Genomic DNA, 25,062 nt, shown 5'->3' with positions numbered 1-25,062 from the left:
TACTAAGAGAATTGGACTTCAAGAATAAAAGCAGCTGCAGCTGTCTTCAGGCAAAACAAAAGCTGCCCTTGAATTTAAATTTCAGTTCTGCTGTAATTTATGCTGCAACAAAGAAAGATGCCAGTTTGGGAAAGTAGGACTCTGTGTAGAGTAATAACAGGCTTCCCCATTGTCAGAGATGTCATTTGAGCATCTCTCAAATGTGACAGCACTGAAGAGGTTTTGCACATTTCATTTGCTCCTCGACATTTTTAATAGTCAAGGAGGGTTTCAATATTTTTAGATACAGCTATAGAAGAATCTGTATTTCTCAATCAGGGAAGGTCTGAATATAAATCTCAGAGAATCATCCCAACACAAGATCCCAGGCAAGCAAAATCAGCAGGGGTTTTATTCTTTGAATTCACAAATGGTGGATGCAGGCCCTCAGCAAGAGAATTGCTTAATGTCCCTGGGCTGGACACAGGCTTGGCTGCACTGGATTAGCATCTGAGGAATCCAGTGTTGTTCTTGTGAGTGAAACAGCCTGACATGACCAGAAACCAGCTCACTGAGAGTAAGTCTAGAGAGAAATGACATAGGAGACTAGTGACCTTACATCGGGAGCACTGCAAGGAGTTGAGCACACAGAACACATGAGTGAGACGAAAACATCTACTGAGAGCAAGCCTGGCAAATATGAATAGGCAACATACAGTTGTGCTTTCCTGTGGAAAAGTTTCCCAGCACAGCAATTTGTTTCATGTCCTTCTGGTCCCTAAAACACTGACACAGTACTGAGTACCAAAACATGCTTCCTCCTAGGGCCTGGGAAAGATGGGTAGTAGCAACAGTCACCATCGCTTCACCTCAGAAAGGTGACTGTCGAACAAGTTCTCCATTTGGATTTCCTCAATACTAGCAGCTTTATCAAGGACCTTGTGGAACTGGACATTGCCTTGTTTTCTGTGGTGCCATGAATGTTAAATGCCTGCTCAAATAAAAAAGTACAAAAGAGGTCTTGGTGGTTATGAAGTAAAGCCTGAAAATATGATAGTAGTGTTTCTTAAAGACAGATCACAGGAGCAGACAGTAATACCTTTCAGTATTTAATAGATTATCCCTATGCCTTTTGTGCAAATCTCAGCACTACCATGTATGACCAGCACTCCATTTTTGCATTTTCTGGCCTCTATAACTGTTCTTCACACTACTTTGGTACAGGCCTCATCTCCAGCCCAGGACTGTGATGCAGGTCTGCTTTTCTTATCTTGTATCCTGCTTTTCATACATCTATTCCCAAGTCTTGACCCACCTCCTTCCCTCTCTTCTCAAATTTCATTAAAAACTTTGTCCTTAAACACAACATGCCTAAACAAATTCCTTGCCTTACTACTAATCTCCTGTATTTTCTTCTCCCTATATGGTCAACAGTATCATTATTCTTCTCAGCATTAAAGCCTACATAATGTGGGGGCCATTTTTCATCACTATTCTTAGTTGACATGCCTGGCTATGCCTATCAAAATCTTCCTCATTTTTCATTCTTGGAGTTTTCTTTTTATGACAGCGACCTGTTCCAACATTCCGTCATTACTCCTATGATAGGTTCCTCTCCAGTTTTTTTCATACCTAAACTATCTAGAAATTTAACCATGGCCCTAAGTGCAAGAGAAATGTCAGACCCAGCTCACAACTTTGTAGACACCAAGGTCAATCAAACTAAGACAAATCCATAGGAATCAAGCTCTTGGGTTGCTTCGTGCTAGCTATAATAAATACTTGCATTTCTCAAAGACTATGCTATTTTTAATAGATATATATGTCCTAAAATAATTAAACCGAAGAGAAACTTGCTTTGGATCTCTGAAATGTCATCTTTATATACCCTACCTGTCCTAGGCACCTTCCAGTAACATGGAAGAATACAAGATTTAACTAGATCTCTGGAATTTTGGAGGCTAATGTAACACTATTGAGTTATACTGCCACTTCATTTATACAATCTTTTAACAGAAGAGTAATATGAGATCACAGAAAAATCATCTGACTTCCTTTTTGACTTGGTTTGAAAGACATGATCACTCTTTTAAAATGCATTGTTATAACAAGGTTTATTTAAAAGTGAGCTGGATGAGGAAAAGAGTCTTAAAAAAACACCTACTGGAAATGTAACACTGTATCCCAAGTTTCTAAGTGTAGGCTGTGACACAGATGATGAGTAAATTCTGTATCAGTAATGTTTGCTACAGCAATTTTTAAGATGAGCAGTTTCAGAACATCTGCACTATTGTGCAAGAATAGCACAATACCATTAAAAAAAAGTGATGCATATTTTAATTAGAAATATGGCATTTTAAAATTCAGGCAAAGGTATGCAAGCATGAGAAAAAACCACAAGATGTGGTTTCAAAGTCCCCAGGAAATACGTCACCGACTGCAGATTGGGTTTATCCGAATTTTAGAAAAACCTATGGAGATTAGTTTTTACCTAATACTGCATAAGATGATTACAGTTATTTGTGGCACTTTAATTCCTACTAGAAACAAAATGATGTTTTATAGAGATGTATCTACAAAAAAACCCAAACAACCCTGACATAAACCTCTTTTATCTATTCTCATTCCACAGAACCACCCTCTAAGCTGTAGAATCATGCACTTTTCTTAATGAAATGAAGGCTGGACAAATATATAGCAGAGGGTTCTCAAAATAAATTCTACTAAACTATGTACTGCATTATTAAAATTTATTAAGTTTCCTAAAGAACAGAACTGGAACAAAAAAATGTTTGGTTGCCCTGACACATCCAGATGACTATTATTACTCTCTTTCACAATTTCCCTTTTTTATCTCAGCACGATGTCTCCAAGATGCCCCATTATGAGACAATCCCAACAAATGAGGCATTTGGATTTCTGGAGGTTTCATTCCCTCTTCCTTTTAAAAATGTTCACATCAGCACATGTGCTACAATTTAAGAGAACCTTGTGATTTTACTATTAGCTAGCTACAGATGAACCTACAAAAAGAAAAATCCTCACAAGGTCCTAACAACAGAATAACTCCTCACGGCCCATAGTAGAGTGAGTAAATTCTTTCTGGTGAATGAAATCTACAATTAAATTAAGAGTAATGTCAACATCTAAATTCATGTTCTTCCCCTTGCATGCTCCTTCTGAAGAGTTGCTCCTCCTCCCTCCTCTTAGGGCTGGATTTTCAAAGCATTGTGTTTGGGCCACTGGAGTGTAAGTGGGACTCCAGAGACTGTACTTCCACATGTCACTTTGAAAATGTGCCTCTTAGCAACTAACTCAGCTGCCACTGAGCACAGCCACTCTAGCAAGAAGTCCAGCAACAAGAACAGCCCAAAGGGAGAAGGGAATGCTTTTAAACACTAAAATGTAAAAGGACAATCCTTCAATAATCCTTCTGTAAAGCACTTACAGAACTTTTCCTTACATTATTGTAGTGGCTTCCTGCATGTGTAGAATATATGCAAGAAAAATATTGAATCTTCCTTTCTCTCATGTTACCCCACTGTTCACTAGTCCACATTTAATATTTATGAAACACATTGAAGATAAAAATAGTCACACACAGAATGAGAAGCCAAGTTCAAAGATGGCTGAATCAAATCAGCATAATCACACAAGCATAAATTTGAGAATAAAAGGAGCTAGACTATACTAGATTTGAAAAGTGACTTATTATTTTTCTTTAACTGTTGTTGTTATACTCAGTTTAAGACAGCCAACAGATTTTTAAAGCTTTTTGGAAATTGATGAGAATTGAACCCACACTTAAAGGGCAGAGATGGTTACAATGGATGAATTTATTTGTAAAGGAACCCAATTCTGCTAAAGCTGTGGGAGCTACAAAAACTGAATTTGGCACATAATTTTATGTTAACTTCATTCCTGGTAAGAATGCACACCTCTGCATCCAGGTTAACAGTTCTGCACAAAAAAAAAAAAAAAAAAAAAAAAAATCACATTTTTCATTAGTAGTTACAGCCGAAATATTCAAAAGGTCAATCATGCTGGATAGAACCAATACTTGACAGCTATAAATGAGAGAGTTTTGGAAAGCAATGAACTTTCAGACTCTGGAAATTAAGTCTCATTAAAATCAGGCACAGAAAAATGGACACTTTCGAGACCATTAGACATTCTGTAAATATAAAAGACAAAAGGAAGATTAGCAGTACAGAACTTAAGAAGAGACCAGAAGCTCTGCCTTAGGTATTCCTTTGTGTAGAGGTCTGATTTATACGTGACTAGAGGAAACTATGTCATGAAGCTAAAACAGATGTTAGGAAGTGAGGGTCTTTTCAAATACTAATTATGCAAAAATCTCATTATTGATTGTGTAATAACATCATCTGCCACACTTAAAATGTGAGGGATGTCTCCTCTCACAGCGGAGAGATCCCTCTTTAGTATTGTTCCAGAATCTAGACCAACCAAGTAACAAACCAAATGTAATAATGAGAGACTTTGAATATGTCTTGCAATTCCCAAATCTCTTCTAAAAAAGGAAGCATTTAAGAAACAGGGAAAGACATCTAAAGGCCCACAAATTAAAATGTTAACTTCTGTAACACCATACTCCTCAATCTGTTATTGTAGCAATCAAAAGATTTAAGTTCTTCTTTGGATTCAACTTATTGTAGCTATAATCACTTTTTCATTTCTAACATGTGTAATACCTCAACAGATATTGTAGTGTAGCCACACACAAAGCACACATGTTGTTAGAATACTCTGAGGTACTCTAATTACTTCCAAGTAGTGCAGAAGTAAATGTACAACTAATGTCACTTCTGTGACTACTGTATTTCTTCAGTACACATATCTATATCCATAGTCACCTCCATAAAAACAATATGGATAGGTCCAATTTTTTTTCTTTCTCCTTATTTTCAAATCTATTTACAACTATTTGGCAAATTCGATTATTAATCCCTTTCCTTTTTTTAAAGCATACAGAGCAATTAAAATTATGTAGAGTTTATAAAATAAAGCTCATTGCTTTAAAGAAGTTAAGAAAAGTTACAAGTAAAAAGCACTAACATTAATGAATTCCATTTGCAGGAAATGTTAGACACTGGTAGTACACATTTTCTACAAATGCTACAGGAATTCCTGAAACTAGTCCCAGACCTCCATTGTCTTCCCAGTAATAATGCATTATTGATGTGCTTCCACTTTTATGACACATAATCAAAAATTTTTCCATAACTGGCCCTGACTGAAGCTCTGCAAGGAGTACAATTGATACTCTGGCTTCAAACAGCCACAAGTTGAAGGCATGTGTGCTTCCACAAACATAATTTGTGTTAGGAAATGCACCCCTGAGACGAGCTCCTCACAAAATGTAGCGGTGCGTGAAGGAAGAGCCGTGAAATGTGAGCAAGAGGGCAGAGGGAGGTAGAGCAAGGGAGATGCACAGTTAGTCACCACTTCCCTTGACTGGCAGCCCAGGCACAGCACAAGGAATGCCAAGGCAAACATGTATGACCTTAAAAACATCATATATAACAACTTATGGAGGTTGCTTTATAAGGCTCCAAAACAACAAGTGCTTGATTTTAACATCAGTTACAAGATGAAACAGGAATCTTCAAGTAAGTGGAAGAAAGACAGTGATACATCAGCACATCTATTTGAACACTGCAACATCACACAAATGGGAACATTCTGCCAAACTGTCCTAGAGCAATTTTCTTAACTTATTTTTGAGTTTCTCTGCTGAAACTTTTCACAAAAACATAATTCAAAAGACACAAAGATTTTCAATGCTACTTGGTGCAAATGAAATCAATTAAACTTTGGCCATTTACCTGTGAAGAGGGCTTCATCTTCAGCTTCGCATAAACAGTTATATCCTACTCTGATTCTGTATTTTCCATTAAATAAAGGAAAGCAGCAAGGTTTAGGAATAATTATTCAATACCTTAACTTGTATTAAGCTTCTGTTACTTTTCCTTCTCTGTAAGTAAGAAAATACCTTTAAAATATCAGGACAATAAGTTTCTGCTCAGAGAACCTGTAAGTATTACCTCAACATGCTTTTCACCATAAACACAAATTAAATAGTGACTGATAAGAAAGTTACTAGGTCTGACCTAGCTCTGGCCTCCAAGAGAGTGCACCTAGTACTAAACATCAGTACCTACCTAGGAGTGCCTGAAACAAGCTGCTCTTAAAGATGCCCATCACCTTTCTGATAGCTTTTTTCAGTTGTTGCTCTTCTGGCTTCCGTAGTTTTTTGCAATATTCTTCCAGCAGTACTAAAGCTCGGTCGGTATCTAAAAAAAAAAACCACCAAAAAAAACCAATGTCTTCATTGGCTCTGAAAAGTATTTAAATGTTCAAATGTTAACTACACATTTTGAGAGGCATTGTTCACACATATAAGCAACATTTACAGGAAGTGTTTATGGAATCATAACAGTACTATGGTTGGAAAAGATCTACATCATCAAGTCCAACTATTAAATCAGCACCACTGTGTTCCCCAGCATACCATGTCCCCAAGTGCCACATCCACATGCCCTTGAAACACTTCCAGGGATGGTGATGTTACTGCTTTCTGTCGTTAGCTGTATGTCACGAACAACATATGCAACACTGCATATGGGAAAATGATCTTTGGAATAGCATTTATAACAAGTGTTCAACTTCCTTTTATCCAAAACCATCTGGAAGCTATGGGGCCTGGACCAAATTACAGCTTGCAGAAGCTACAAAATTATAGACAATAACCATTATGGAAACCCATGCAAGAAAACTGGCCTTAAAACATATTCAGAGAAGACATGAAAGTGTTTGCTTTGCATCTGCAGCACTCAGTTCTCTGTTCTCTAACTGACAAATGTGTATCTGAAAGGCAGGTGTCCAAGAGTGAGGCTGGTTTTTTCTATTCCCTCAATACATAAAATTGCTATCTACCTCTTTGGTAAATGAGGCTTTGATAGACTTTCATCCATGTGCTGGCTCAAAGAGAGCAATCCAGCCTTTCTGTAAGAGCAGAGCTCTGTTTCTCCTGTTGCTATTATCTTTGTGCACTCACTTGCCAAGAGCATGAATGACATGTAAAATTGCATGAAATCCAAGCATCATCATCTTACAGAGAAGAAAATAGAGGAACATGGAGAATCAGATTTTATCTGTCCTTCTCCCCATCCCAGTTAGATTCCAGAAATGTACACAAACATATGTATGACATCTGCACATGCTTTTGTAATTGTATTGCCATCAAGTTTTCAGTAAGATTCCCAAATACTTAAAAAAAAACCCAAAATAATTAAAAGCAACTGCCTCAATCTAAATTTCTTCCATTAGAGATCACCTTTATAACGCTTTTTTTACTAAATAACTAAAATAAAGTTTATTTTTCACTGTATAAAGATTGACTGTCTTTGTTCAAGGTCTTGATGACTCCCTGTATTATAGGCCTTGGGAAGTGACAACCAGATGAGTTCACATTGGGGCAGACAGATGACATGGATTCTGTAACCCAATCACATTCTCAAATTTAAAATGGGGGAAATTTTAATCAATTGTTAAAGTTTAAAAAGATGCAATGTTTTTTCTTTCTCCTTACAGAAATTCTACTTGGCCCCAGGCATTTTATCAGAGAAATCAAAAACATAATGAATAAAAAGGAATTTTATTTAAGTGTTTTTATATATGCACAGACACATATATATAAATACACAGACTCCTTAAGGTTGGAGAAGACCTCCAAGATCATTGAGACCAACCTTATGTACATATCACATAGATAGGAAGATTAGGGAACATTTTATAGCAGTCTAGCCATTATAATGGAGGAGCTCATAATTCTCTGCTTTGATCCTACCTTGAGGGGTCTCCAAGAGGAACACCTTCTTTCTATGATAGCTGTCCTTGGGGCAGGTAAGGATTAGGCAATTGCACTTAGGACCACTTACAACCCATGCAGAGAGAGAGAGGGATCAGCTCTTTTAAGGCTACATCACAATATCTGGGCTGGGCTTCCATCAAATCATCCAAAACAAAAGCACAGCCTTGAAACAAAGCTCTGGATCCAAGTGGGATATGGTTGGGTACAAAGAACTACTTCATGTAAGCTCAGCTACTTTTGCTTTTAAAACCCCAATCATACCTTTTACTCACCTCATGACTGTGCCTGACCCACCTGAGACACCTGTACTTTCACTGACACACTGAATATTCTGGCCACCCGCAATAAAAGAGTTAGTCCAGAACTAAAAGCATGGGTTGGAACCAGTAATTCACCTTCTCCCAAGTACAGACATGCATATGTAATGAGTCCATGGTTACTTATAGTAAAGTTAAGCAACAGAGTGGTGGAAAACTACTGCAAAGTATCCAACACTGAGGACACATTTTACGAGTAGACTGAGAAACTAGAATGTGAATGCCTCTTCCACACCAGGGATACCACCCTCTCTTTCTTAGTGACTTGGTGAAGCATCCCCTTCTTCATTAATCATTCCTTTCTTAAAGTGCACTAATCATAATTGAAAAAGTACAATGCTACATAAAGTAGCATCCTTTGAGGATATGTGTAGTTTTTATTTTCACTTGAAATACTATTTTTCAATTCATGAAGATGCAAAGACTACTTTTGTTGCTACTTCTTGTTGTTACTACTTTTTGTTGACCCCAGAAGAGTCCTAAACTCTACAAACTGAACAACCAGCAACATAGTACAGTTCCAGTGCTAAATCTAAATCCCAAATCAAGTAATGATTGTCCTGCCTAATTTTCCTCTCTAACTTTAATAGGATACATTAATTTTTATTCCATCCCTAAGCTCCAGCGTGGAATTGCATCCTTTTCCTGCACAATCTCATTGGCAGCAGCGTATCTGGTTTTCCAAATAACCTGCAATGGCTGATATGTGCTGGGTGATTCAATCAGGATGTCCAGGCATATCCTGATCCTGACCAAGAGTATTTCAGCATGTCAGGGAGGGGGGCTGTGCAACCACTACTACTGGAGTAGTCCTGAAAAGCCAAGGGAATTATGGACACTACTTGAATCTCCAGTCAATTTATCACCAGATTAGACTTTCAAAAGACTTTCCCTCTTCTTGATGAACTCTCCTGGCTATAAATTAGTCAGAACTAGACCTTCATATGGATTTGACAGTATTTAGCATGCTGGGGCTGTTGAACAATCCTGTTCAACACCAGCACAGCACATTCCTACCTCTGCACAACACAGAGCAATAGGAAGTAATATAATAAAATAGCTCAGCTGAAAAAAGCTGAGTACTCTCCCCAAAATAGCCATTGTCAACTCCCAGTCATACCCAACACAGATGAGGACATCCAGTATTTTTTCTTTTGCAGCTACAAAGCTTAAGTACTATCTGGTTGCAAGAATGGACTGCAGCACAATACTCAAATAAGAACTATATTCCCTGCCACCCAATTAAGTGGAAGTTTCTAAATCTGCTTTCCCACACATTCTTTTCATCAAGAAGAATGAGAGATTGGTGGCTTTCATAAGGGGCTGGATCACTGTATGCATTACAGTATTCAATAAAGCACACACTTTATAGCAGCCAAAGTCCTGTACCTTACAGAGTACATCAGAAATGCAACAAAAAAATATTTGTCCTATGCAATCACTATTCTCCAGTACTAACATTAAAACCAAATTCAAGCAAGACAAAATCACTGAACACACAATTTAATATCCCAAGAGGTGGGCCTCTGTGTGGATCCTGAGTAGGTCCTTTGTCTGCAAACAAAAGACCACTGAAAAGTCAGCATCAGCTGTGCCCCATGAGGCCTGTCGGACACAGATCTAATTTTTTTATGGCTTCTTTGTATTTTATGACACTATTGTTAAATTGATCCTATTGGCTTTGAAAGATGACTTTGATAAGAACCATTCAGAAGACACAGTCCTACAAAAACACGCTTACATTCTTACAGTCAGGAAATGCGTTAATGTTTTGTTTAAATAAATAATATTCTAAACATCTAAATACAAGTAGAAGAAAAAAATCTTAAGGAATAAAACAGCTTTTATGATCCTACAGGATCTTGGCCAAGAAGTTATCAGTTAACCCAAACTAATTCACAATTGTGTAAATTCTATTGCTTTATCACTCCACAATTTTTTAAGTGGTTCAGAAGTTTGTGGCTTATATTAGTGATCAGGGAACAGGTAATTGCTACAATACAGCAAATCAGAGCTATGTAATATTGACACAAAACTACAGAGCAGTAACTTTGTTGACTGGACTCCCTCAGAAAATTTTCCTTCCTCTATCAATCTGAAGTTTTTTTCACACAAAGAATTACTCATTTTTTCTTCTACAGAATGAGTTTCTGTTTAATGTATTCACCTATGTAAGAATGAAAGAAGAAACAAATCCTTTCCTCAGGGTTATTATAGATATAGATAGGATCATTACAGAATATGCCACACTTTATAACACCCCGACAGTACAGCTTTTTCTGTGATGTTGTTTTAAAGTTCAATAAGTAGACATTTATGCTATAGAGTAAAATAATCTGTTGGGGCAATGCTTATATATCTGATAAAACAAATACAGAAACTGCATAGAAAATTATGCAGAAAATCCAAGTTATATTTTAACAAAACATAACTTCACTATATCTTACAGACAAAAAGTTTTCTGGGGATACTGTCAAAAAGAAACAAAGCTATACATCCAAGCACATACAGGGTAAAGTGCACTATGTATCAGGAGAAATTAAATTCTCACCAATTAATTGCTTCCTAAAGCACTGCTCTTAAAATGTAAGCCACACATATTAAAGACTTAAATTATGCACACTTAAATTAACACTGCAATAATTTTATCATCTACTTTGCTAAAGTGATGTCAAAATCAATTCCATCTACTTCTCAGGGTCATATCCAAGACCTGGATGCCACTTCAATACTAACCAGTACCTTGAATCAAAAGGATTCCCTTCCTCTGCTGGTTTAATTTCTGTGCTCTCATGTTTTGCAAACACATTTTTAGAACCACTTTGAAACTCCATATAGGCAAGGAGACACTATACTCACTGCAGCATTTACAGTAGAGTCCTGGCAGAGCTGCATCTGCAGCTCTGCTGGTGTAGACAGTTGAGTTGATTAAAAGGTTTTTGTGTCATCATATGGGACTGAGGATGACACAGCCCTACCTGCACATAGCAGGTCACACACCACACCATAGGACAGGCCCCGGAAATAAGTTTCTTAAATATCTCCCAGGTGTTTATGCACACCATTTATCCTTCAGATGAACTAAATATACTACACCTGAAGATAATTTAGGTTTATCTGTAAACTTCAATAACTAATTAGGAACAGGTTTGACTAATAGGGTTAAAAGAAATTATATGAGAAAGTAAAAGAGATTCAAAAACCAGTCTCCAAGAAGTTCTATTTTCAGTCCAGGGTTTGTTGAATGATGATGGCTCAAACCAAAGGAGCAGATAAAGAACCACACATAACTCAAGCAGATGCTGCTAAGGCAAGCATGTATGGGTACTTTCAAGCCATTAGAGCTTCTTCTGGCCACAGTAAAGTCATTTAGGCTGAACTCTATATGGACCCATATATGTAACTGGCCAGGACCACTCACTGATTTTGCACTCAAATTGTTGTGCTTTCAGTACCCCTAGTCTGCTGAGAGCTGCTGCTGCTTTCCTTGGGAGTATGATCCTATCATTCAACTCCTGCTATGAAGCAAGGTAGCTTAGAAGATGGAGAGAAAAAAATGAAAATGCAATTCCAAACTCAGCAAGTTCTGCCTTGCACATGGAAGAAATCAGACTCAGCTGGTTAACAGCACCCTGCACCAGCACAAGGGAGTATCAGGCAGCCACTGCCTCTCAGGGAACCAAGTCTACCACAGCCTCTTGCTAAGTTTAGAAACACATTTACATTTTTTTCCTCCCACTGGCATCAGAGTTTGTGAATGAAAATATTTTTGGGGTGCAACAGGGTGGAAAAATGTTAACTTCAATGTTAAACCTAATGAAAAATGAAAAATGTTAACCTTCAACAAGGTTTCATTGGTGAGAGATATTTAACATTAGCTGAGATCTAACCCTAACTGAATTGATAAGATGAAAGGGTGTTTTCATTTCAATTTCTATTTTTTTTTAATTTTTTAATCTGTTTTTTTCCCAAAAGGGATTTCAATTATCTTCTGACTTGCCAAGTCTGTTGTAGAGGTGAATTTTAAAAGAAGAAAATGCCAACACATTTCAGGAGACACTTTACAGGTCTTTGAGAACCAGAATTGGGAAAATGTAGGGCATTGAAGCAGGAAAAAGCATGAAGAATGGTGGAGAAGAAACACAGGAGCCAAAATAGAAGTGAGAAATGGAACCAGAGCACCAGGAAAGGGAGCAAGGAAGTCTTCTCAGTGATTTTGATAACTTTAGAAGAAAAAGGATCTCAAAAAATACTTTCATTTTGGAGAGTTCACACCTTCATTCAGATGACCAAAAGAGACAGAGGAGCAAACACTCTTCCCTACCTCTGTTATTTAAAGGTGTCTTGATTTGATTCTCTGGTCTGGAATTCTTAAAAAGTTAAAATGAGATCAGCAGGAGGGAATGCAGTAAGAAATTTCCAGGCAACCTGCCTCAGGACTGATCCAAGTCAAACCTGTCAGTAACTCATTTACCTTCCCTGATCTTCACACAGAACAGCAAACACAAAGGAATAAATCCTGCTAATACACAATACTCAGTATCCACAGAGGAAAAGAGCAGAAAGCCAGTTAAATTTTAGAACGAAATGCAAGAAACAGTATTCTAAGATGGTTGAGAAAAACACAAGTTGCAAGCTCCCATGGTTCAAAGGACTTGAGAACTACTAGACAAATGATAATCATAAAATATTTACATATAAACATTAATATGAGACACATATTAATCTAGCAGACTGCACAGAGGGAAAGCAGACAGAGAATATGTGTAAAAACCAGAAAGCTCCCAGCATCTTGGGCCCTTCATCTCTTTAAGAGGACTTTAAGCAACTATCCAGAAAATGCAGCATATTGGTTATACAACCTTGAGGAAGCATAAGGCGTGACGTATGTGACAATTCACCCAGTGTGGCAAGCACTCAACAAGCACTCAACAAGCAAAAGGGTTAAAAATAACAGCTCCTCAGGATATGCATGGCACATAAATCCATCTTCTGTCCTGCTAGGGAAAACAAGGGGACAGAAAAAGGAGGGGGGTAATCATTGAAGGGATTACCAGGCAAGCTTGTTTCTAGGATTTCAGCTTTTAGCAACCACATTGGCACATAGAGAAGGCCAACACATGGCCTCTGGAGATTAATCTTGGACAAGTGGAGAGTCTTTCAAGGAATGATATTTCAAGTTGAGGTCGCATTCTGAGTTGCCCTTGCTCTGCATTAACTGTAAAAAGTTACATCCCTAAACTAACCATAGCCTTGGTGAATTCTCTGCACAACTGCTTTCCCACCACTTTAGGACCAATTTAGGAACAGTTCCATTGTGAAGCAGTGTTATTCTACACCATGATGCTGTCAGCAGACAAGAAATGGGCCAGTCAGACTGTAAGAACTGCTTTGCAAGTACAAATTTCTCAGAACAAGGCAGTATTACATGCCCAGGTATATTAAGGGGAAACCAGGCATGCAAATGCCAAGGAAAGCTGAAGTAAGGAGGACAGGTAGCTTTGCACTGAACAGTGTTACCATGTAGTTGTGTTATTGCAGGTCTCTGTGCCCCACACAGATGTCACGGAACCACAGAAGTTGTTCACCAGCCTCTTGTTACAGAATATTGATTTCAGCAGATGATACAATGTAGAGGGCTAAATGTTCTGCAAGTCAGATTGCTTTGAAGGGCAGGAGTTGTGTTATGATGTGTCAGCTGAACTCTGAGAAACAGAACAGACACACACAGAGAGCCTGGAGGAGCCCTGTGAGGTTTGTAGTTTTCCTCCCTGCTGTGCAGAAGGACCCAGGCTTACCCAGCTGGCATCTAATTGCACTGGTAACCTCCTACAACATCCACAAGATCCCTCACCATCTGACTTCGGTGCTTGAAGGTTCTAGTGTTTTTTTCCTACTACATAAAAACAATCTTTTTTTGTTATAAATCAGGACAACTACTTGTCCTCCAGATGTCAATTTGTATAGCAAACCACCATTATTCCCTTTACAGCCTCTTCTACACTAGTTTGATTTGTCATGTCCCTTCCCTGCTCAGTGTCCTTTTTCACAGTTCCAGCCTCCACAACTTTTGTATACTTTTGATATTCTCAAAGCCTCTTATTCTCTTTTCTGGAATTAAATTTATCTTAACACACAACCTATAAACTCAGGCTGGACACCCAGTAATGATAAAGGAACACTGACTGGTGGATGGAGCTGAACAGAAAACCATCAGCTTTATGAAACACAACATACACAACCAACCAGGGAAGTGATGGGTTCTTTTTTTTTTGCCTATTTGTGAAGAGTCAGACTTTTTGTCTAACTTACTATAAGGAAAACTAAGAAAAATTTCATATATCTGTGTTGACTAGTTCAATGTAACCTTGTTGCCCATGTACCTTCAAACTTTACAACATATAACCACACATCTGTTCTGGTAAAATGCTGCCTTCACACATTTTTTTGTTTTAAATATAATTCTTTAAACTTGACTAACTGTACTAACACGAGGAATAGGATAATTATATAAAGATCAGGAAGTGGCTCAGCATAAACTCACAAACTTTATTCCAGTAATTCTGTTTATCAGAAAGCACTCTGAAAACCAAGCTACATTCTTGCTTCAGAGCCCCCAGATGACTATCTGACCCCTGCAATCCCACAGATATGTCTTCTCTACTCATCCCTGCCTGTAAACTACAATTAAATATTGAAAAAAATACTCAATATTTAGTGTATAACCTGTTAATCTTATGTATCAGACTTCACCATAAGGAAGAGCCCAGTTCTTATCAGGGACTCACTCTGGGACCCAAATTCTTCTCATCACATCACTTCTCCTCAAGGGACCACAAAAGGACTTTAGCAACTGCTGATATCAGCTGCTCATCACACCAGGGCCATTCTTTTTTTTTCCAAGGAGTTCTCTTTTCTCAGATATGTTGAAGGCAATGTGGAACCTGTTCATTAACAATCCTTGCTCCAGTTTGGTGACCTGGCTAGGTGACCGGTTTGCATTTCAGACAACAGAATGAGCAGATTCTGGGGCCTTGAGACTCCTTCCAAAACCAGACACCCTGCAATTAGAAGTAGCTTCACCTGACCTTCTTGTTTCTGCCTTTCAAGTGTCACAATGTTAAAATCTAGGTGTACAAATGTTAATGTTAAATCAACAATGCAAATATGAAGACGGAATGAAAAATGAAGCCACAAACCCTCAAAATGACATAGCACCAAATGAAAACCTCTTATTTATACAGCTGAATAAATGTAAATTGACATCTTAACAATGCAAAATTATCAGAGTGCCCTGCTTTGAAGAGCTTACAATCTAATTGAATGCAAGACACAAAACTAGTGGAACTTGATGTATACTTGCAAGAGAAAAAACCAGGAGTTGCACATTTAGTACAGCATCTGTGTAATTTTTTTCCTTTAAAAGAACATTCAGTATTAAAATTAATATAAATGTGAAAATTGGAGTGAGACAGAAAACTAAGAAAAATATGCCTGTTCAGGAATAAATAACTTCCAAACTCATACAAAATAATCAATATATTACATGAAAGAAAACAATTCAGTAACACAAATGCTTTCTAGTAATGCAAAAAAAATGGAATGAGATCAAATTACCTTTATTGATTAGCAAAACAGGCATTATGGTCTTATACCTTCTCACATCCCTGTTGGAATTTTTCATTTGAAAACCTTTGTATTATACTAGAATCTCCAACTCAATTAAAAAAACCCAACATGCACCTTCAGGCAACAACATAAAATAAATGTTACATTTTGGACATTAAACAACTGGGTCTGTAGATTTGCAAACCTTGGGTTGGGGTTGTTTGGTTGGGGTTTTTTGGTTAAAAGCATAGCTTAGCAGACATCCATCTGCAAGGCAGCGTCAACATAGTGCTCAACACCTAGATCTCAACCAGAAGGAGCCTGGAATTATTCCACTACAGCATAATGCGAGATATGCCCATACGGTCAGGGAAGAGAAGAGCATTTGAAATCAGAAAAGACTGGTTTCTGCCTGTGGAACTGTAAACTGTCCAGATTCCTTTTTTCCAGGGAACTGTACATGATTCAATTCCCTGATAAATATGTTTTGAAGGAAGCATTAACCTCTTCAACCCAAAAGTGAACAGGGACAATTGCACTGACTTGCTCTGGCAAAGTTCTGACACCAAAAACTCTTCTGGACCACATCCAATAAAGAGCAAATGTTTTCTTCACATATTTTGTATGTTGATTACTACTGCCATCACCCATCAGGTCAGGGCAGCCTTCCTGGCTCTTTCTGGGATGAATATGGCAGGAGAAAACATGACCTTTATTTCTATTTTTATAAAGCTGTTGTTCAGCACTGTGTTAATTTGCAGTAAATACAAGATACTATAGTGAAACAGACCTTAAATACTTCTAAGAAGCAGAAACCTGGTATGACCTGACCAAAACAAGCGTATCTGAGTAAGGCAGATTTTCTTATTTTGCTGAAGCAGGGACTGCAAAATCATCTTTTACCACATTTGGCCACTAGTTACAAATTCGGCTTTTTCTCCATGGTTACCCTCTGACATCTAGCTTGGCCATCTGGAACAAATTCAGAAGGAAAGAAGAGAGCATGAGAAGGAAAAAGATTATGCTTATAATGCAAGACACCATTGCTTCAACTGAGTGCAATATGCACTTAACAGGAATGGAGAAGAGGATGCACAGCTGCCTCTTGTGCTTGTACCAACACTACAGTTGCTTCCAATTCCAGTGACTAATAGTACAATAATTTATAACATTTCCCCCCCTAAAATAATGAATAGTGTTAATTTATAGCACTCACAGAACACACAGTGTCAGCTCTCATAAATATCTCAGATAAGGAGATGTTTTGCCACTAAAATTTATATGAGAGAATGAGACATCATCAAAGTGAGGTAAGGGAGTTATAGTGTGGCTACCCTGTGTTTTGTCTATGGGGAGAGAGAAAAATGACAATTGCCTAGAAGGCAATGCAGATCTTAGGTGTGTTAAAGTGCCCTTTGGAGGTGGATCTCTCTCTCTGTGCTGACCGAAGCAACACTCCAGGACAAAAAGCTGGGCACCCTACCTAGGTGAGGCAACTAAAACAGGATGGATCTACATTAAACATCTGAGAAGTACCAGAATAACAGCAGGGCTGAAAAAGAGCATAAATTTCACTATTCCTAGTCCAGAGCCCACTTAGCTTTGCAATGTGTATGCACATAACAAAGGCTTGTTCTGTATAATGCTTGCTCCTTTAGTCCTTTTGTAGGCAAAATACTTCACTGTTTCTCACAGTGGAAACAATGTCTGCCTGGGTCACTGCCATAAAAGCAGTGACATCTTTAAATCAAAGCTTTGTGGTGAAAATTGGCACAGTTTAGATAGTCATTTTCTGACACTTGTTTGTTTAACTCTTGGAAATCTAAAATTGTGCTTTCCACAGTCTGTAAACATAACTAAAATTTGCACTGCTCCCATACTGAAATTAACTGTAAAAACTGAAAGGTAGTTGAACAAAATTTGGAGTGGAGGAAGTAGCCTTTTAGCCACATACTTATTTGAGAATTCATATTCAGCATCTGAAAGGACTAAAATCTTGTAATACCAATTACCTGTTACAAGAAAAAGAGAAAGAAAATTTCCAATACACATTGGATTTGCTGCTGTAAGATGTAAGAAGACTGACACCACGTTCGAGATTTTTGAGCACAAAAATTATGATCATAAATTTAAATTTTGTTAGTTAAAAAGAAGCTGCCAGTTTTGAAAGATGAATGGGAGCTAGCTTTGTCTGGTCCTTTATGAACTTTGCTTTAAAAGTTCCTGCTGAGTTGTTCTTAGACCCCTTCCTTTCAACAGACCAGCCAAGAGGTCAGCATTACCTCTACAAAATCTAGCATTTCATAGAGCACATCTGTCAGATTCTTCTAAATGGCCCAGAAGTTGTCCACATGGATTCAGATTGACACGTTTTAATTCTTGACATTGATGTACTTAATAAAACATGTCCTGGAAGGTATTTTTTAATATAAAGGGAAAGATGCAAAAAGTTATTCCATGACAGAATCAGCATATCTTTATAAACAAGGTGGGCAACAAGGTGGGGCGAGTCAAGATGGTATTTACAGCAGCCCACAGCTTTCATCCAACTACAGGTACAATTCCTCTCCCTTTGAGAGATGCAAAGTGGGATGAGGGCAGCACAAAACCCAACACTCTTATCTCTGACTGCCTAGATACAGCTAGATGTGCAAGGAGGATGACAGGGTTAGTCTAGAAGCACATGTGCATCCAGGCACTCAGATGTGGGGGTTCCTGACATCTCTGTGTGAATCACAAGCAGGGCTCCAAAACTGAAATCTGGTCATCATCACAGAGGAGCATGGATTTAATTAGTTCTTTGCATCACTGTGAAAGACATGAATGAATTACAGCAACATTTTTGCTATTAACTATTCTGTTGATTAATCCAAAATATGTACAATTACAGATCTAAATATAGTCCCTTACAGTTAACAGAAATCAAGCTAAGTCACTCAGGGAGGGAGGGAGGGAGGGAGGGAGAGCAGACATCTAAACCCATGCAAAAACCTAACTTCACTTCTTCTGTATGGTAGCCTTATTTTACTTTGAAGCAAAGCCTTCCTCATGAAATTCTATATGATTTCCATTAACAGTTCTATTCAGAAATATCCTAGTTTGCAAAAGGTAAAAATTAAGCAAAAATAATGATTTTTCTTTTACTTCTCAAAATTGTTCATCTCATTCCATCTCTAAATGACACTGTCCAACAAATCATTTTGTAACTACAGTCAGATGCCTCTCTTGTCTGATTTAAAACTTTAAATGCATTTCAAAATTAGAGACAAGCAAAAGCCAAAGAGAAGAGCCCTTTTTTTAATTGTGCAGCAATTGTGCACCAATCCATACAATGTCTCACCCCATACCTAAAGGGAGTACATCCAACACCACAGGATACTCCATAGTCCCTTTGCAGCCTCGCTTTTTGCTGGTACTGCCAGCAAGCATGTCAACTCTGTGAATATTCCTGGGAAGGTGAAACCTCATTGCCCTCCACACTGAAGTGAGAAAAACAAAGTATTTTCACTCTAGTATATCAGGCAATGGAAATCAGGTACTGACACATGACCACAACCAAGCCTTTTTTTTTTTTTTCCACATCCATAAGAAATTAAAGCTTCCTATAAGTTATATGATTTTTATTATTAAGCAAATTATTTTTTTCCTAACTATACAGGCCTGGACTTTTAAAAGCAAGATAGCAGGCATCACACCAAGCAGCAAGGTGAAGTGTAAATTAGGTGTAAAGCTATGTGAAATTTGAAGACTGGTACTAGATGTGAAAGCTATTTCAATGGTTAATTCCCAAAATGCTTCAATTGCTCTTTAGAAAGATCCACAACTGGCCAGTGCCAAAGAAAACAGTGCTTGGTAACAACTTTTAGTGGTTAATATCAGTATGTTTTAAAGCTTTTTTCACAGGTTTCTCTGTCTCCATACTGATTTTAGGAGAATATTTTAATCAAATCCAAAATAGCAATGCAGAAAGAAGTGCTGACAAGGAAAGGGATAATCCTGTTCTAAATGCTGATACTGAAATACTTCTTCACAGCCTACAAGAGAGTATCCCACTGAGATTCCTACAGATGCCCTCAATGGGAAGAACAGTAGACATGAACTCCCAGATTTTCCCCAGCAAAGGAAAAAAAGTCATCATTAGAAATACTAAACTAGTTAGCCACAAACTGCTGTCAAAATCATAAACCAAAGAAATGGGAAAAAAATCCCAAAAACCAAAATGGAATAATCCCCTCAATCTCCCTAACATTCATAGAATTAACAGGCATTACTTGAAAAACTAGCAATCTTTTTAAAAACTAGAATAGTTAATATTTTGAGTTGCCAGCATGCTTTTAATTACATTTAGAAAGTTAAAGTCTATTGCATGACTTTTAAGTCGCTCAAAATCACAATGAAGTTGCTGATTCGCCAACATTTTTAATCCTGCAATTTACATGCTTGCATACATTCTTAACAATACCCTTTTAATAATCAAACACATTCACACTGGCAACTTCAGTACACTCATTGATGTGACAATTTAAAGTATTTCAAGGGGGACATTTGTGTCTCTTGACTTTATATTTTAATGTTGCCAAAACATACATCCTTTTAACACTAAAGAAGAAAGCCAAGCCTTGGTGTACACGAAGACTGACCCCAACTGCCTGGAAACAAACAGGAAATTCAGAGATTTTTAAGGCCAGAAGGGACTGCTGTGATTGCCAATCTCACTTCTGCACAAAGGAGCCTGTAAGATTTCACCCCTAAAATCCTGCAGCAAGTATTTGGAAACTGAATTACAGCTGAACATCTGGCACAGAAACATCTTTAATGCAAATCACCTAAATCAGGATTAAAACTTAAATAATGAAAAGCCTCAGTTTTCCTTCTGTAGGATAGGAACAGGTAGGATACAGAAGCCTCTGCAGTACATCAGGGTGGCAGTTTTACAGCACAGCAGGATGAATTATTAAGAATGGAACTCCTCCACACATTTCCACCTTTACTATACATAATGGCAAGTGATTCCATGAATGACAAGGCCATTCATTAAAATATTTCAGGTTTGAAATTTCATTTCTACACTGTCATTTTTTAAAAACACAATCACAAAATCCTATTTATTGTTTTTTTTCATGAAAAGAATTCTAGCAATCTGTGTGTTTTATCATTATTTATATAGCAAATGTTAACTCATAACTAATGAAGCATTATTCCTATACGAAAGAGAATCCAAAGTCACATTGGTTACATGCTCATTTCTGTTTGTAACATTCACTTTTTGCCCCTTCCCCCACATTTTGTATCATCAGATCCAGGGATATATTAGACCCAGGCACATCTGTATAGATGAGCTGAATAAAAAAAGGTTGCCATGACCCTTACTCTATTAGCAAATTCAGAAATTTTAAATCGGTGTCCAATTTGCAAGAAACCAGAAATAACCTAAGGTCTGTGAGTATTTTCAGAGTAAGAATTTGCCTTCATATACATCCCAATTGTTGTTTGAACACTGGAAGTCACATTTTCCAAAGGTGCAAACACAAATTTGAGGTGAGAAGAGGCCAAATGTAAGGCTGTTTGTCTTTTCTTAAATGCTGCCACACTACAGCCTTAGAGAGAGTAGTTTTATATTGTACTAAAGCATGGAAATTCAAGCTAATTAAAATCACATTTGGTAAAAAAAAAAACACGTTCAAATCACCTTCAAAACACAGGTCTCATAACTTGTTTTTAAAATCAGCCTTAAAACTTTGTTATTTATTTATGCTGCTACCGACAGCTGATGTTTATCCACCAAACGTGTCACAAATAGATAACAGATTAAACTATAGTTTTCAAATTTATTAGCATTTGTAAGAGAGGCTTCTCACAAAATTAAACATCAAGCTTTGCTCTTGGTGTCTGTTCAAAATCTCAGATGGCTGATCTTTACAAAAAAAACATTTGAGGCCAAATTTGATGTAAATCTTAAAACACAGCATAAAGTTACTTTTAAAAATTATTAGTTTAAGTGCACAGATTTTTCTCCCATTTTCAATGCAAAAGAAAAACGATTTCCATTCCCCATTAAAGCATTTTTAATTTGAAATTGTTAAGTACTAGAAATCAACAATCTAACACAATGAAGACGCAATATGAGATATGAAGCTTCATAGCCCACCTTTCTTCTTGACTGGCATTCTTCTTCCTACTTCTGAATCTGGTTGCAAGCACTTATTTACAGGTACTAACGAAGTACTACTGGAACACTCTGCAAGGTCAGGAACTGACTATCTATTGCAGAACACTTTTACAGTTCAGTAAGGAAATGCAGCTTCAATCTTCATTTCTATGAATACTTGCTGTTCCCTTGGATTGGACGTGCGATGCTCTCCACAAATAAGAAAAAAAAAAGGGGGGGGGGAAAGAAGCTTTTTGATTCTTTTTTAAAAGATGCTTTCAATTTCTTTAAAATATATTTGACTCTATAAAAATACAAGAGCAAATGTTCCTTGGCAATATAAAACCTTATTATAACTCCTCTTCTGGCAGCAAAGTTTGAAAATTAAAAGATTTTATGCAATATAATTAAGGCACAGTCCATCTCTAGGCAGCTGTCTCAATACTCCACCTGTACATGCTCAAAAACATATTATTTGCAGGACAAAAATGCCCAAGTAATCCAAATAAGGAGGAAGATAAAAACAATCCAAAGTGCCTCTTTAAGCTCTTTCACTTCTTGAATTAATTTTGCTAGCTATGTATTAGGTGACTACACAGCAGACTGAAAGGATCCCTTTTTCCTCACCAGACAAGAGCCTTCAAATATCACCCTCTTACCCAATAGAAGTCACTGGGCAGACACTTTCATTTTTATTATCTGCAAGCCACCCAGCCTCACGGTCTTTAATGTCCCTCTGATCCTCCCATGTATTAAAAGAGAGGATTGAAAACGAGGAAAGCAATCCCTTGACCTGGAATTATTAAAGTGACAGTGCTGCCCACTGGGCACTTGGGCAAAGCAGATTGCTTTATACTGGAGTCATTTACTTCATGCCATTCCTTCCCTTGCACAGCAGCAGCCACCTCGTGAAAGAGGAATTAGGAGAGTTAGGAGAAGAGCTTCACAAAAGATTCATTTTCAGAGATAATGAAGTGTTAATGAAATAAAAAGCAAGCCATGAGATCAGTCCGGAGTTTCCCACTCAGAAGCGCAGCTGGTTGGCTTCAGTATCAGCCTCTCTCTCTCTCCCCCTTTTTCTGGAAAAACAAAAAGAGAAACAGAAAGGGGATAGATTTTCCTCATCTACTTCGTTAAGGAAAAGTCTGAGAAAGGCGGGCAAGCTCCGAAAGCTTCTCTTCCCCGCGAGGACGAGGAGCTGCGATGCACATGACAGGCCTTCGCTGTGCATCGTCGTCTCGGGGAGACGGGACTGTGTTTGTGAAGGGGACGGCTCTGCTTTGCTCTCTGATGTTCGCAGCTGGGATCTGCTCGTCCCCGCATCTCGCGGACTCAGGGGCTGTCCCCCTTCATCCCCTCCCCACTCCACCCTCCCCCGGGTCTCTCGAACCCAAAGAGGTCCGCCTGCTGCTTTCCGAGACGAAACAAGGCACAGAGGGCTGGCTGGGGGACTGGGATGGAGCGCAGGTGAACTGGCGGAGCCAGGCTGGGCTTAAGGACGAGGACAATTCCCCCCAGGGCTGCCGAGCGACAAGCGAGGGGCAGGAGCTGAGGGGATGAGGGAGGGGTTGGAGGTGGGGCGAAGCGAGAGGCAGCCGGGGCGAGGGGTGCTCGAAGGGGGCGGGACGGGGAGGGAGCACAAAGGAGCCGGTGACGAGGGAAAGGGGCAGCGGGCGGGAGGGCAGCGGGTGTTGCGAGGGCTGAGGGGGCAGGCGGGGAAGGGGCACAGGCTGAGGGGAGGGGGTCAGCGGGTTACCCCGAGGACTGGCCCCCCCCGCACCGAAGGGGGAGTCCCCGCGTCCCGGCCGCCGGTGCAGGATCCGCGCTCAGCCCCGCCGCCATCGAGGAGCCGCCGCCATCCGCCGCCCCGGCAACCAGCTCCGCGCCCCGCCCGCCGGCCCGCGGCCAATCGGCGGCCGCCATGCTGGGCCGGCGGCCAACGGCCCAATCACAAACGGCCTCTGATAGCCCTGGGTCATGTGAGCGAGCAAGATGGCGGCGCCCACGGGGAGCTCGTGAGGTGGGAGGAGCCATGTTGTAGGCGGTGGGAGCGGTTCGGTGAGGGCGGCGCGGCCGTGTCCGTCCGTACGGCTCAAGGTCGGAGCCTGAGCCCGGCGGGGAGGCCGGGAGGGTCAGCGCGGTGCGGGGGCAGCGACTGGTAGCGGTGGGGTTTGAAGATCGGGGTCGAGCCGCAATTTCGCGGCGTGAGGATTCTGACTTGAGCCGGGCCCCGGGGGCTTTGGGAGGGCTCTCGGTGCCTCCAGCGGCGCTCGAGGGAGAGACGTGTGTACAAGTCGTGTGCAAGACTGAGGGAGAGGGGAGTGCTTACAGCTCCGTGACGTGCTTTCTGTGGGATCCCAAAGCACGGGGTTGGGAAGCCTCCTCAGGCGGCCTGAAGCGATCCCGGTGAGATCCTGCCCCCTCGGCTGACTTTTCGGCTCCTGCATCCTGCTAAGCCCGAACCGAAGCAGGCTCGGTCCCACAGGTAGGGCTTAGGACACAGCCTTCACGTTATAATAGCAGCTTAAGGTAAGTATGATTGCCACAGTAAATCTTGGAGAATTTCCTCTGCAGTGAAACGTGTAGGAAAAGAAGCCCTTGGATCACTCAATTCCAAGTGTAATCAGGTGGCCACCAAGATGCTCTTATCACTTTCTGCCCCCCTCAGCAGGACAGGGAGAAGGCATGAATAAAAGCTCAGGGGGTGTGATAAGGACGGGGAGATCACTCACCAATTACCATTATAGTCAAAACAGTAAACTTTTGGGGAAATTGAATATACTGTCAATCAAATCAGAATAAGGTAATGAGAAATAAAGCCAAATAATTAGAAAACCTTCCCTCCACCCCTCCCTTCACTCCTATTTTTCTATGTCTTCCTCCCTCTTAGAAGTGCAGGGAGACAGGGAATGGGGGTTGTAGTCAGTTCATCACATGTTGTCTCTACCACTCCTTCCTCCTTGCACTCTTTTCCTTTTCCAGTGTGTGGTCCCTTCCATGGGAGACAGTTCTCCACAAACTTCCCCAACAGGAGTCCTTCCCACAGGCTGCAGTTCTCTATGAACTCCTCCAGTGTGGGTCCTTCAGTAGCAGTGGCTGTTCCACTGGGCTCACAG

At 39.4% G+C, this 25,062-nt stretch overlaps 2 protein-coding genes across 8 annotated transcripts in view; one reads left to right on the top strand and one right to left on the bottom strand.

The window, feature by feature from the left end:
- Positions 1-23,790, bottom strand: part of DLG2 (discs large MAGUK scaffold protein 2) — a 985,470-nt gene extending 961,680 nt beyond the window's left edge. The window contains exons 1-3 of the mRNA XM_053971598.1: positions 23,703-23,790; positions 21,947-23,025; positions 6,162-6,293 (exon numbers count right to left, since the gene is read on the bottom strand). Of these exons, the coding sequence (XP_053827573.1) occupies positions 6,162-6,293; positions 21,947-21,965 (151 nt within the window). The 5' untranslated portion in view covers positions 21,966-23,025; positions 23,703-23,790. The remainder of the gene's footprint in view (positions 1-6,161; positions 6,294-21,946; positions 23,026-23,702) is intronic.
- The window catches only part of LOC128804117 (transmembrane protein 126A-like), a 45,020-nt gene that overhangs the window by 15,501 nt on the left and 4,457 nt on the right, over positions 1-25,062 (top strand). The window contains exons 1-3 of one of the 7 annotated variants that reach the window (XM_053971600.1): positions 23,878-23,966; positions 24,334-24,431; positions 24,929-25,062. The exons of 1 other annotated variant lie outside the window; for it this stretch is intronic. In XM_053971600.1, the coding sequence (XP_053827575.1) occupies positions 25,006-25,062 (57 nt within the window). In that variant the 5' untranslated portion in view covers positions 23,878-23,966; positions 24,334-24,431; positions 24,929-25,005. Of the gene's footprint in view, positions 1-23,877; positions 24,044-24,333; positions 24,476-24,928 lie in introns of those variants that run through there. 5 more of the 7 variants (XM_053971599.1, XM_053971603.1, XM_053971605.1 and 2 more) reach the window with 5 other exon arrangements.

This window comes from Vidua macroura, chromosome 2, assembly GCF_024509145.1.
Source record: "Vidua macroura isolate BioBank_ID:100142 chromosome 2, ASM2450914v1, whole genome shotgun sequence".
Taxonomy (NCBI): Eukaryota; Metazoa; Chordata; class Aves; order Passeriformes; family Viduidae; genus Vidua; species Vidua macroura.
Note: the sequence above shows the minus strand (reverse complement) of the source record. Positions and strands in the feature narration are given on the sequence as shown.